At 33.1% G+C, this 14186-nt stretch overlaps 1 protein-coding gene across 3 annotated transcripts in view; it reads right to left on the bottom strand.

Annotated features, from left to right (window-relative positions):
- Positions 1 to 14153, bottom strand: part of LOC138325613 (aminopeptidase O-like) — a 29309-nt gene extending 15156 nt beyond the window's left edge. For all 3 annotated transcript variants that reach the window (XR_011208810.1, XM_069271396.1, XM_069271397.1), the window contains exons 1-8: positions 12937 to 14153; positions 12371 to 12537; positions 12006 to 12108; positions 5751 to 5951; positions 5055 to 5241; positions 3292 to 3410; positions 2878 to 2974; positions 11 to 118 (exon numbers count right to left, since the gene is read on the bottom strand). Coding sequence is in view for 2 of the 3 variants with exons in the window: in XM_069271396.1 (XP_069127497.1) it covers positions 11 to 118; positions 2878 to 2974; positions 3292 to 3410; positions 5055 to 5241; positions 5751 to 5951; positions 12006 to 12108; positions 12371 to 12537; positions 12937 to 13892 (1938 nt within the window). In the remaining variant the exon portion in view is untranslated. The remainder of the gene's footprint in view (positions 1 to 10; positions 119 to 2877; positions 2975 to 3291; positions 3411 to 5054; positions 5242 to 5750; positions 5952 to 12005; positions 12109 to 12370; positions 12538 to 12936) is intronic.
- Positions 14154 to 14186: the final 33 nt, after the last annotated feature.

Here is a 14186-nt window from a genome sequence, read left to right on the forward strand (position 1 = left end):
TATTATGTACCTGAGATGAAACCAATCTTCCATTGAACTGTTTTACGTACTCTCTCATCATACATAGAAAATGATTTCTTCCGGTCTTTCTCTCTAGATACCGCAGAAGAAAGTAGCCCTGTTAAACAAAGATGATGCATAGGAGCCAAAAATCATTTTAGCTTTTATTTGTACATTGTACTTTTAAAATTCAAACCTTATAATTAATTCTCAAAATGTTGGTAACTTTTGGTGGAGAATAACATATTAAAAGGTCTTTTTGATTTGTAGGTATAAATAATAGGGCACATACAATGTATAACTATAATATCAGTTGATACATAGGGTTTTTTAGGGATACTGAATATCATGGTACCAATGCATGTATTTAATTTTGGGGGGGGGGGGGTCTTCTATAATAGTCAACCATTACAATTATAAGCACTTGTTTGTTTTTATATTACAAACTGCATGAATTAAGGTGTATCATATTATTGCATTTATTTAGTATGCATTAATGATATCTTGTTTTCTTTCACTATCATGCAATAATGTTTTGTTTTCAAATAAACATTTTCTAATAAGGAAAAAGATAAAAGAGCATTTGTCAGAAAACAGTCAAAAAGTTTTATTCAACACTAGAACATTCAGTTTAGCAATATGACAATTCCTTCAAATAAAACAATATTGTTAACCAAGTAAATATGCAAATTATGTTCAGAAAAGCATATTTTTCATTCTATATCTTGATTTTAAGAACAAAGGTCACAGGAGGGATCAATTAAAACAGAATGAGTTGATTAATTAAAATTCTAAATACTATAAACAATATAAATGATACAAATTAAAGCAAATTTAGAATGGGGGCCAAGGGACCTGCATTGCTTACCTATATGTAGATATTTTATTTATTTCCCATCTTCCTCTAGCCCTTAAACCTTTTGTTAAAATTTCCTGAAGGAAGCTACTTTTATTATAAGCACAGTATATGTACAACATGGAAATTGTCCCTATTTCTTAACTTGGGGCTTACTACTCTGACTTTGAAAAAGGTGGGATTCACCATCAATGCAAATGTTTACTCCAAGAATGATTCTGACCAAATTTGATTAAAATTCAATTCATAGTTTATTTAGAAAATCAGCTACTCAAATGATTTGTACATACATTTGTATATGTACTTGTTAAGAAAAATTTATTTTCCTCCAATTTTTTACAAAGTTTGATCAGATCTGCCTACTATCTGAGAAATAATTTTATGATTCCTAGTCATTACTAACTCACCTCTATTTCTTAAATACATTGTACATTGTAGGTTCTAGCCTTTACCTCTATTTCTCAAATACATTGTAGGTTTTAGCCTTCATCTCTATATCTCAAATACATTGTAGGTTCTAGCCTTTACCTCTATTTCTCAAATACATTGTACATTGTAGGTTTTAGCCTTTACCTCTATTTCTCAAATACATTGTACAGTGTAGGTTTTAGCCTTTACCTCTATCTCTCAAATACATTGTACAGTGTAGGTTCTAGCCTTTACCTCTATTTCTCAAATACATTGTACATTGTAGGTTCTAGCCTTTACCTCTATTTCTCAAATACATTGTACAGTGTAGGTTCTAGCCTTTACCTCTATTTCTCAAATACATTGTACATTGTATGTTCTAGCCTTTACCTCTATTTCTCAAATACATTGTAGGTTTTAGCCTTTACCTCTATTTCTCAAATACACTATAGGTTCTAGCCAATACCTCTATTTCTCAAATACAGTGTAGGTTTTAGCCTTCATCTCTATATCTCAAATACACTGCAGGTTCTAACCTTCACCTATATTTCTCAAATACACTGTAGGTTCTAGCCTTCATCTCTATATCTCAAATACACTGTAGGTTCTAGCCTTCATCTCTATATCTCAAATACACTGTAGGCTCTAGCCTTCACCTCTATTTCTCAAATACACTGTAGGTTCTAGCCTTCACATCTATTTCTCAAAAACACTGTAGGTTCTAGCCTTCACATCTATTTCTCAAAAACACTGTAGGTTCTAGCCTTCACCTCTATTTTTCAAATACACTGTAGGTTCTAGCCTTTACCTCTATTTCTCAAATACACTGTAGGTTCTAGCCTAAGCTAAAATTAATTTGTATAACATCTGATTATATAATTCTATTATGGCCCTTTTCAGAAATGTTCTCCTATAGTGTTGTCTGGCGAGGTATAGTCCCTGAGTCGAAGATGAGGGGACTATACCTCGCCAGACAACACTATAGGAGAACTGTTCCTGAGGGAAAGGGCCATAACAAAATTAGTATGTCACATGACATTCATTATGACATCATATATATATTTGGCCGCGTGCTCATTCCCGGGGAAATATACTTAAGTATAGTTCACGTAGTCAGGTATAGTCTCCTGTAGTCAAGAAGGACAGGGAACTGTCGCAAAATAGACCATGACTGTTATCCAATCCCATTCCTAGTAATTATCATGTGATGTACTAATTTCTTATAAATACCTTTATAGGTAACCAGTTTCCAGTTGAATTAATTCATAACTCCAGATTTAATAATGGGATTCTAATATTCAGGCCATCATATATCATACTACTGTAATTCTATTTACTTTTATGATCAGGGTAAATTCACGAAATTCTATACATGAGAATTATATATTCAATTTTTGTATAATCGTATTCAAAGATATTTTCATTCAATTTCAAATCAGTGAAACTTAATCTCCAAGTAAATGCTTTTTAAACTTATAAACCACAACATATACCTGAAGTAGGTTTACTGTATTGTTTTGTTATAGTCGTTAGAGCAAATCTTGTTAAGGGTTAAATACAGGACTTCAGAACACTTTATTAAATCTATTTATCTAATCATATATGACACCTACCTTTAGGTAATGCACTTGCATGAATCTTTTATCAGGATTCATCCCATTTTTCACATAAACAATATTGGATTCATCTTGATCTTCATTTTTGTTTGGCCTGTAAAAACATGTAATATGACAAATTATAAACCATTTGATTTAAGCAAAAATTTAGTAAAAAGTGTTTTGTTTTCCTTTTTTATACCTGTTGTATGTTGTATGTTTAAGATATGTTATACTTTTATTCAGATTACAACTTTATGTAGTCAAAAATTATTACACAGAATGTATTATGTAGGAAGAGAGATAACTTGTATTCATGTTAAAAGTTAAAGTATAGTCAAAATGATAAAAGCATAAAAGAGCAAAAATGGTGAATATACATGTATCAGCTCACAATCAAAAATTAATAATGAATAATGAATGAACCTGTACCTGAGTGTCTGGAGTTCTTCCTCAGTATGTTCCAGCTCAGCCACCAGCGTCCTGTACCGGAGAAAGTCCCTGATGCCATGATGTTGGTACCCATACTCCAGTGTCCATCTACCTACTGTCTGTAAAAATGTCCACAGTATTGCTTTAAGTAGACAAACAACATTAAGTTAAGCTGTTCATTATTGTAATCTCTATGTTGACAAGACAGTTGTCTTCGTGATCTCATGATTTTCATTTTTGATAATTTCCCTTTTTTGATTTCTAGCTATATATTGTCTAAATCTGTTGACACTAATTTTAACTCCTGTTATTTATATCTCTATAATCTTGATATATAAGATCCTTGGTTGAAAATGTTTATATAAATTTCTAAAACCGCCATGGTCTAAAGGTATCTTTTTTTTTTTTTTTTTTTTTTTACAAATCTCCCAACAGGAATCATATATACATGTATTAGAGCTGTCATTGATATAAATGTTAAGTATCGATACATCGCAAGGAAAATATCACGATGCATCGATATATATCGAAAACAATGGTGAAACAAAGATGAAACCTGCATAGCGAGATTGTGTATAATGTATCTCCAAAAGGAATGATCAATATATATTAATATCTAATATTTACAAGAAATAATTTTGTCTTTACCTGCATAGCAAGATTGTGTATAATGTATCTCCAAAAGGAATGATCAATATATATTAATGTCTAATATTTACAAGAAATAATTTTGTCTTTACCTGCATAGCAAGATTGTGTATAATGTATCTCCAAAAGGAATGATCAATATATATTAATGTCTAATATTTACAAGAAATAATTTTGTCTTTACTTGCATAGCAAGATTGTGTATAATGTATCTCCAAAAGGAATGATCAATATATATTAATGTCTAATATTTACAAGAAATAATTTTGTCTTCACCTGCATAGCGAGATTGTGTATAATGTATCTCCAAAAGGAATGATCAATATATATTAATGTCTAATATTTACAAGAAATAATTTTGTCTTTACTTGCATAGCAAGATTGTGTATATGTATCTCCAAAAGGAATGATCAATATATATTAATGTCTAATATTTACAAGAAATAATTTTGTCTTCACCTGCATAGCGAGATTGTGTATAATGTATCTCCAAAAGGAATGATCAATATATATTAATGTCTAACATTTACAAGAAATAATTTTGTCTTTACCTGCATAGAAAGATTGTGTATAATGTATCTCCAAAAGGAATGATCAATATATATTAATGTCTAATATCTACAAGAAATAATTTTGTCTTTACCTGCATAGCGAGATTGTGTATAACGTACATATCTCCAAAAGGAATAATCAATATATATTAATGTTTAATATTTACAAGAAATAATTTTGTCTTGACCTGCATGGCGAGATTGTGTATAATGTACTTATCTCCAAAAGGAATGATCAATATATATTAATGTCTAATATTTACAAGAAATAATTTTGTCTTTACCTGCATACCGAGATTGTGTATAATGTGTCTCCAAAAGGAATGATCAATATATATTAATGTCTAATATTTACAAGAAATAATTTTGTCTTGACCTGCATGGCGAGATTGTGTATAATGTACGTATCTCCAAAAGGAATGATCAATATATATTAATGTCTAATATTTACAAGAAATAATTTTGTCTTTACCTGCATAGCGAGATTGTGTATAATGTATCTCCAAAAGGAATGATCAATATATATTAATGTCTAATATTTACAAGAAATAATTTTGTCTTCACCTGCATAGCGAGATTGTGTATAATGTCCTCTGTATAGGTACAGAAACCCTCTGTCAGCCATTCTTCTGTCCAGTCACTCGGACCAATGGCCAGCCCAAACCAGGAATGGCTAACTTCATGTGCAATACGAACACACATGCTGAAGTCACCTACTAACACGGACTGTGACAGGTACAACATACTGGGGCTGTGGACAAATGTACAAGAATATCATAAATATACAGTGGGCCGTTGGAAACAAGTCTAGAGTATAGCTCTTGTGGGGAACAGATGAATTGTACAAATGTACATAATTACTCTAAAATTGGAAACTGCATTTATAATTCTTTACTGAAGAAAAGATAACATGTCAAAATACATGTTCGTCTCATTATGGCTAAATATTGAACTTTAAGATCATTAATTTGCAAATTAGATAACATTTTTTTCTCTATTCATTTCCTCTAATATTAGGTGTTTTAAAACATACTGTATGGTACTATATAATTACTAGTCAAACTGTGATTCCAAGTTAACGTGCATAAATTATGTGTGGTACTATATAATTACTGGTCAAAATGTGATTCCAACTTAATGTGCATAAATTCACTTTTCCTTTTTGTTGGTCATGCATGAAGATCTACATGAGCTTTAAAATGACCATAACATTATAGTAGAGAAATATGAGTTACGGTGTTACAGCAGGTATTAACTAACCTTGCCATGCCAAGGCTGTCAAAAGATGAAGGTACCATCACAATGTCGAGTCTTTGAAATGGATGTGGCCCCAATGTGTCGTGTGCTGCCCTCAGACAGCTCCCAATGTACTGACCAATCTCTTGTCTGGCCTCAGCCACCATACTGGAGGCACAGAACAGTCGACAAGGTATTGTTTTCTTCTGTTCTGTTTCAGACAAGCTGGAAAACAATAGCAAGAGACACGTAGGGCCAACAATATGACTACCTATAAATAAAGTGTGAGCATAGGGCCTATACAACAATACAACTACCTATAAATAAAGTGTGAGCATAGGGCCTATACAACAATACAACTACCTATAAATAAAGTGTGAGCATAGGGCCTATACAACAATACAACTACCTATAAATAAAGTTGTGAGCATAGGGCCTATACAACAATACAACTACCTATAAATAAAGTGTGAGCATAGGGCCTATACAACAAATACAACATACCTATAAATAAAGTGTGAGCATAGGGCCTATACAACAATACAACTACTACCTATAAATAAAGTGTGAGCATAGGGCCTATACAACAATACAACTATACCTATAAATAAAGTGTGAGCATAGGGCCTATACAACAATACAAATACCTATAAATAAAGTGAAGCATAGGGCCTATACAACAATACAACTACCTATAAATAAAGTGTGAGCATAGGGCCTATACAACAATACAACTACCTATAAATAAAGTGTGAGCATAGGGCCTATACAACAATACAACTACCTATAAATAAAGTGTGAGCATAGGGCCTATACAATAACTATAAATAAGTGTAGCATACTATACAACAATACAACTACCTATAAATAAAGTGTGAGCATAGGGCCTATACAACAATACAACACTACTATAAATAAAGTGTGAGCATAGGGCCTATACAACAATACAACTACCTATAAATAAAGTGTGAGCATAGGGCCTATACAACAATACAACTACCTATAAATAAAGTGTGAGCATAGGGCCTATACAACAATACAACTACCTATAAATAAAGTGTGAGCATAGGGCCTATACAACAATACAACTACCTATAAATAAAGTGTGAGCATAGGGCCTATACAACAATACAACTACCTATAAATAAAGTGTGAGCATAGGGCCTATACAACAATACAACTACCTATAAATAAAGTGTGAGCATAGGCCTATACAACAATACAACTATATAAATAAAGTGTGAGCATAGGGCCTATACAACAATACAACTACACATAAATAAAGTGTGAGCATAGGGCCTATACAACAATACACAATCAACTACCATAAATAAAGTGTGAGCATAGGGCCTATACAACAATACAACTACCTATAAATAAAGTGTGAGCATAGGGCCTATACAACAATACAACTACTATAAATAAAGTGTGAGCATAGGGCCTATACAACAATACAACTACACATAAATAAAGTGTGAGCATAGGGCCTATACAACAATACAACTACCTATAAATAAAGTGTGAGCATAGGGCCTATACAACAATACAACTACCTATAAATAAAGTGTGAGCATAGGGCCTATACAACAATACAACTACCTATAAATAAAGTGTGAGCATAGGGCCTATACAACAATACAACTACCTATAAATAAAGTGTGAGCATAGGGCCTATACAACAATACAACTACCTATAAATAAAGTGTGAGCATAGGGCCTATACAACAATACAACTACCTATAAATAAAGTGTGAGCATAGGGCCTATACAACAATACAACTACTATAAATAAAGTGTGAGCATAGGGCCTATACAACAATACAACTACACTATAAATAAAGTGTGAGCATAGGGCCTATACAACAATACAACTACTACCTATAAATAAAGTGTGAGCATAGGGCCTATACAACAATACAACTACCTATAAATAAAGTGTGAGCATAGGGCCTATACAACAATACAACTACCTATAAATAAAGTGTGAGCATAGGGCCTATACAACAATACAACTAACTATAAATAAAGTGTGAGCATAGGGCCTATACAACAATACAACTACCTATAAATAAAGTGTGAGCATAGGGCCTATACAACAATACAACTACCTATAAATAAAGTGTGAGCATAGGGCCTATACAACAATACAACTACCTATAAATAAAGTGTGAGCATAGGGCCTATACAACAATACAACTATACCTATAAATAAAGTGTGAGCATAGGGCCTATACAACAATACAACTATACTTATAAATTAAGTGTGAGCATAGGGCCTATACAACAATACAACTACCTATAAATAAAGTGTGAGCATAGGGCCTATACAACAATACAACTACCTATAAATAAAGTGTGAGCATAGGGCCTATACAACAATACAACTACCTATAAATAAAGTGTGAGCATAGGGCCTATACAACAATACAACTACCTATAAATAAAAGTGTGAGCATAGGGCCTATACAACAATACAACTACCTATAAATAAAGTGTGAGCATAGGGCCTATACAACAATACAACTACCTATAAATAAAGTGTGAGCATAGGGCCTATACAACAATACAACTACCTATAAATAAAGTGTGAGCATAGGGCCTATACAACAATACAACTACCTATAGATAAAGTGTGAGCATAGGGCCTATACAACAATACAACTACCTATAAATAAAGTGTGAGCATAGGGCCTATACAACAATACAACTACACATAAATAAAGTGTGAGCATAGGGCCTATACAACAATACAACTACCTATAAATAAAGTGTGAGCATAGGGCCTATACAACAATACAACTACCTATAAATAAAGTGTGAGCATAGGGCCTATACAACAATACAACTACCTATAAATAAAGTGTGAGCATAGGGCCTATACAACAATACAACTACCTATAAATAAAGTGTGAGCATAGGGCCTATACAACAATACAACTACCTATAAATAAAGTGTGAGCATAGGGCCTATACAACAATACAACTACCTATAAATAAAGTGTGAGCATAGGGCCTATACAACAATACAACTACCTATAAATAAAGTGTGAGCATAGGGCCTATACAACAATACAACTACCTATAAATAAAGTGTGAGCATAGGGCCTATACAACAATACAACTACCTATAAATAAAGTGTGAGCATAGGGCCTATACAACAATACAACTACCTATAAATAAAGTGTGAGCATAGGGCCTATACAACAATACAACTACCTATAAATAAAGTGTGAGCATAGGGCCTATACAACAATACAACTACCTATAAATAAAGTGTGAGCATAGGGCCTATACAACAATACAACTACCTATAAATAAAGTGTGAGCATAGGGCCTATACAACAATACAACTACCTATAAATAAAGTGTGAGCATAGGGCCTATACAACAATACAACTACCTATAAATAAAGTGTGAGCATAGGGCCTGTACAACAATACAACTACCTATAAATAAAGTGTGAGCATAGGGCCTATACAACAATACAACTACCTATAAATAAAGTGTGAGCATAGGGCCTATACAACAATACAACTACCTATAAATAAAGTGTGAGCATAGGGCCTATACAACAATACAACTACATAAATAAAGTGTGAGCATAGGGCCTATACAACAATACAACTACCTATAAATAAAGTGTGAGCATAGGGCCTATACAACAATACAACTACCTATAAATAAAGTGTGAGCATAGGGCCTGTACAACAATACAACTACCTATAAATAAAGTGTGAGCATAGGGCCTATACAACAATACAACTACCTATAAATAAAGTGTGAGCATAGGGCCATACAACAATACAACTATACCTATAAATAAAGTGTGAGCATAGGGCCTATACAACAATACAACTACCTATAAATAAAGTGTGAGCATAGGGCCTATACAACAATACAACTACCTATAAATAAAGTGTGAGCATAGGGCCTATACAACAATACAACTACCTATAAATAAAGTGTGAGCATAGGGCCTATACAACAATACAACTACCTATAAATAAAGTGTGAGCATAGGGCCTATACAACAATACAACTACCTATAAATAAAGTGTGAGCATAGGGCCTATACAACAATACAACTACCTATAAATAAAGTGTGAGCATAGGGCCTATACAACAATACAACTACCTATAAATAAAGTGTGAGCATAGGGCCTATACAACAATACAACTACCTATAAATAAAGTGTGAGCATAGGGCCTATACAACAATACAACTAACTAGAGTGTGAGCATAGGGCCTATACAACAATACAACTACCTATAAATAAAGTGTGAGCATAGGGCCTATACAACAATACAACTACCTATAAATAAAGTGTGAGCATAGGGCCTATACAACAATACAACTACCTATAAATAAAGTGTGAGCATAGGGCCTATACAACAATACAACTACCTATAAATAAAGTGTGAGCATAGGGCCTATACAACAATACAACTACCTATAAATAAAGTGTGAGCATAGGGCCTATACAACAATACAACTAAACATAAATAAAGTGTGAGCATAGGGCCTATACAACAATACAACTACCTATAAATAAAGTGTGAGCATAGGGCCTATACAACAATACAACTACCTATAAATAAAGTGTGAGCATAGTGCCTATACAACAATACAACAATACAACTACCTATAAATAAAGTGTGAGCATAGGGCCTATACAACAATACAACTACCTATAAATAAAGTGTGAGCATAGGGCCTATACAACAATACAACTACTATAAATAAAGTGTGAGCATAGGGCCTATACAACAATACAACTAACATAAATAAAGTGTGAGCATAGGGCCTATACAACAATACAACTACCTATAAATAAAGTGTGAGCATAGGGCCTATACAACAATACAACTACATATAAATAAAGTGTGAGCATAGGGCCTATACAACAATACAACTACCTATAAATAAAGTGTGAGCATAGGGCCTATACAACAATACAACTACCTATAAATAAAGTGTGAGCATAGGGCCTATACAACAATACAACTACCTATAAATAAAGTGTGAGCATAGGGCCTATACAACAATACAACTACCTATAAATAAAGTGTGAGCATAGGGCCTATACAACAATACAACTACCTATAAATAAAGTGTGAGCATAGGGCCTATACAACAATACAACTACCTATAAATAAAGTGTGAGCATAGGGCCTATACAACAATACAACTACCTATAAATAAAGTGTGAGCATAGGGCCTATACAACAATACAACTACAAGTGTGACAATACAACTAAAGTGTGAGCATAGGGCCTATACAACAATACAACTACCTATAAATAAAGTGTGAGCATAGGGCCTATACAACAATACAACTACCTATAAATAAAGTGTGAGCATAGGGCCTATACAACAATACAACTACCTATAAATAAAGTGTGAGCATAGGGCCTATACAACAATACAACTATATAAATAAAGTGTGAGCATAGGGCCTATACAACAATAAACTACCTATAAATAAAGTGTGAGCATAGGGCCTATACAACAATACAACTATACTTATAAATAAAGTGAGAGCATAGGGCCTATACAACAATACAACTACCTATATAAATAAAGTGTGAGCATAGGGCCTATACAACAATACAACTACCTATAAATAAAGTGTGAGCATAGGGCCTATACAACAATACAACTACCTATAAATAAAGTGTGAGCATAGGGCCTATACAACAATACAACTACCTATAAATAAAGTGTGAGCATAGGGCCTATACAACAATACAACTAAAGTGTGAGCATAGGGCCTATACAACAATACAACTACCTATAAATAAAGTGTAAGCATAGGGCCTATACAACAATACAACTACCTATAAATAAAGTGTGAGCATAGGGCCTATACAACAATACAACTACCTATAAATAAAGTGTGAGCATAGGGCCTATACAACAATACAACTACCTATAAATAAAGTGTGAGCATAGGGCCTATACAACAATACAACTACCTATAAATAAAGTGTGAGCATAGTGCCTATACAACAATACAACTACCTATAAATAAAGTGTGAGCATAGGGCCTATACAACAATACAACTACCTATAAATAAAGTGTGAGCATAGGGCCTATACAACAATACAACTACACATAAATAAAGGGTGAGCTCCTTTACCCAAGGAAGCTTCAAATCAAATGCAATTAAAAAAATTATATACAAAAGAAATTGAGGCAATTTTCAGAGAATTACCCCAATTTTAGAACAGGTAAGGATATTACAAAGTTGAGAGATAAAACAATTAGATATTTTACCTGTTGATATCAATGAGTGAGCTGACACACCAATGTCCAATAGCTAGGGATATAGTGGACGAAGGCATGGACATTTGTGTGTGGAAATAAAACTGTGTCCAACCTGCAAAACATACATAAAGGATGATGTCTTTATGAAGGGTAATGTTAATTACATTTTAAGGTCTAATATGAAGCAATTGACAAAATTTCAGATAAATTGATGCATTTACACAAGTATGATTTTACTGAATAACCAAACATGACATTTGTAATTCAAAAATAGGATTTAAATTTTTGTCAAACTTTCATTAAGTTTGCAGTAACATATTTTCAAACTAGTAAAACTTCTCTAATATAAATGATTACTGTGTACATGTCCTTACCATCCTCTGTGGTTCTAGATATAGGGTCCTTGTCCCCGCTCATCACCACGGTAACTGATGTTTCCACAGAGACCACAGCCTCCCAAGTCGCCATGGAGACAGGAACATCCTGGCTAGGGAAGAGAGACCTGTTGTTTATCCAATTCCCATGGGTATACACACATGGCCTGTAAATGATAAACATGCTTAATAAACTAAAATGGAATTTAAAATCTACTACGCAAATATTTAATTGATCAGTATCTTTGAGAATATATTGCAAACAAATTTGAAAAGTCAAAAATTGTAGAAGTTTTATATTTTGATGTACAATCGATTTGTGAGTTGTATCAATTTTGATGTAGAAAATCAATGCTAATAGTCAAATTATATTCATAAAGAATAATACATATATGTATGAATTTTCATCACTTTCATGCATGGACCTGCAAACTTGCACATTATAGTTAACATTGAATTGGGGCTTTTTCATTTTATGTACTTGTAAGATTTAATTTCACAAATAATAATTAATAACAGAATTTCTTATGATGGCAATCTCATACTGTCATAAATCTTCTACTTACTGCCCATCCTGATCTACAGTCCATTTCAGTGACTGGCCTTCAGGTTTAGTACAAAAAGAAATCTTTATTATTTTTGGAAAGTCCTCAACACATGAACATCCAGGTTTAAAAACTCTTAAGCAATTTTTTTCCACAATGAACTTCAAGGCATTTGTATTAGCATCATTCCCCCAGTTTTGTATTTTGCTGAAAGGGTCATTTTTACCCTGAGCAAGAACCTCCTTACATCCAGTTAAATCCTGTACATTCAGTATACTGATATCACAACAATCCAGCATCATCTGAAACTCTGAATTATTATCCATTTCATCGGAAGACAGTGTAGGATGATCACAGGATGACATATCCAAAGGAATATGTTTGTCTTTGCACATGTCATCTTCATTAAATGTCTCTTTGTTGATAAGTAACTTTTTTGCTACAGTGATTTCTTCAAATTCATCAGATGGAAAATGCATTCTCTTTCTGTCCAATACACATCTTTCTTTTTCAGAATTTTGACACTCATTGTTAATGTCACCAAGTCTATGAGTTTGAGCTGTTGTGTTACACTCAGATGATGATGCAAATTGATCAATATTTGCAAAACTATCACTCCTATCTGAAAATGAAAATCCTGATGGGTTACATTCTTGCGTACCAAATGAATATTTGTGATTAGACGTAATCTCTGATGTCAGTGAGGTCAAGGCAGAGACATTAGAAATATGGCTGTTCCCCGATAACTCTTTGGTTGTATCTTGACAAACAAGTTCTTTGTTGTCTGTGCAGAAGCTGTCACAACTGGTATCATCTCTACGATTTGGCCTACAGCAAACCACAACAGACCCACTAATTGTTTTGTCTTCCAGATGGCATTTGAGGTCTAGAATGTAATGGTACACAAGAATATCGCGTACATTAGACATTAAAGGTAAGTCATTTTCATGATCAGATTCCTCTTGGTAAGACATCATGCCAAGGTCTCAACTTTCTGTTAAGTCTGTGGACATTCATCAGCTGCTCATTAGGTACAAAGGTTCACATGCATGCAATTATTTTAGAAATCTGAAACTTTGCTACATTATCTGAGTAAATAGAAATATAAATAAAACTATAAATAGCGAGATGAAAACACTGTAATCATATGACACTCGATTACGTCGTTAATCTCTTGCATTTATCATCAAAGTCGATACACACATGCTTCTGAAAAGAAAAGTAAACCGGATGTTGATTTGACAGCAACCGGAAGTCATTTTGAAAGAGGA

The sequence above is a fragment of the Argopecten irradians genome, chromosome 6 (assembly GCF_041381155.1).
Source record: "Argopecten irradians isolate NY chromosome 6, Ai_NY, whole genome shotgun sequence".
In the NCBI taxonomy this organism is placed as follows: Eukaryota; Metazoa; Mollusca; class Bivalvia; order Pectinida; family Pectinidae; genus Argopecten; species Argopecten irradians.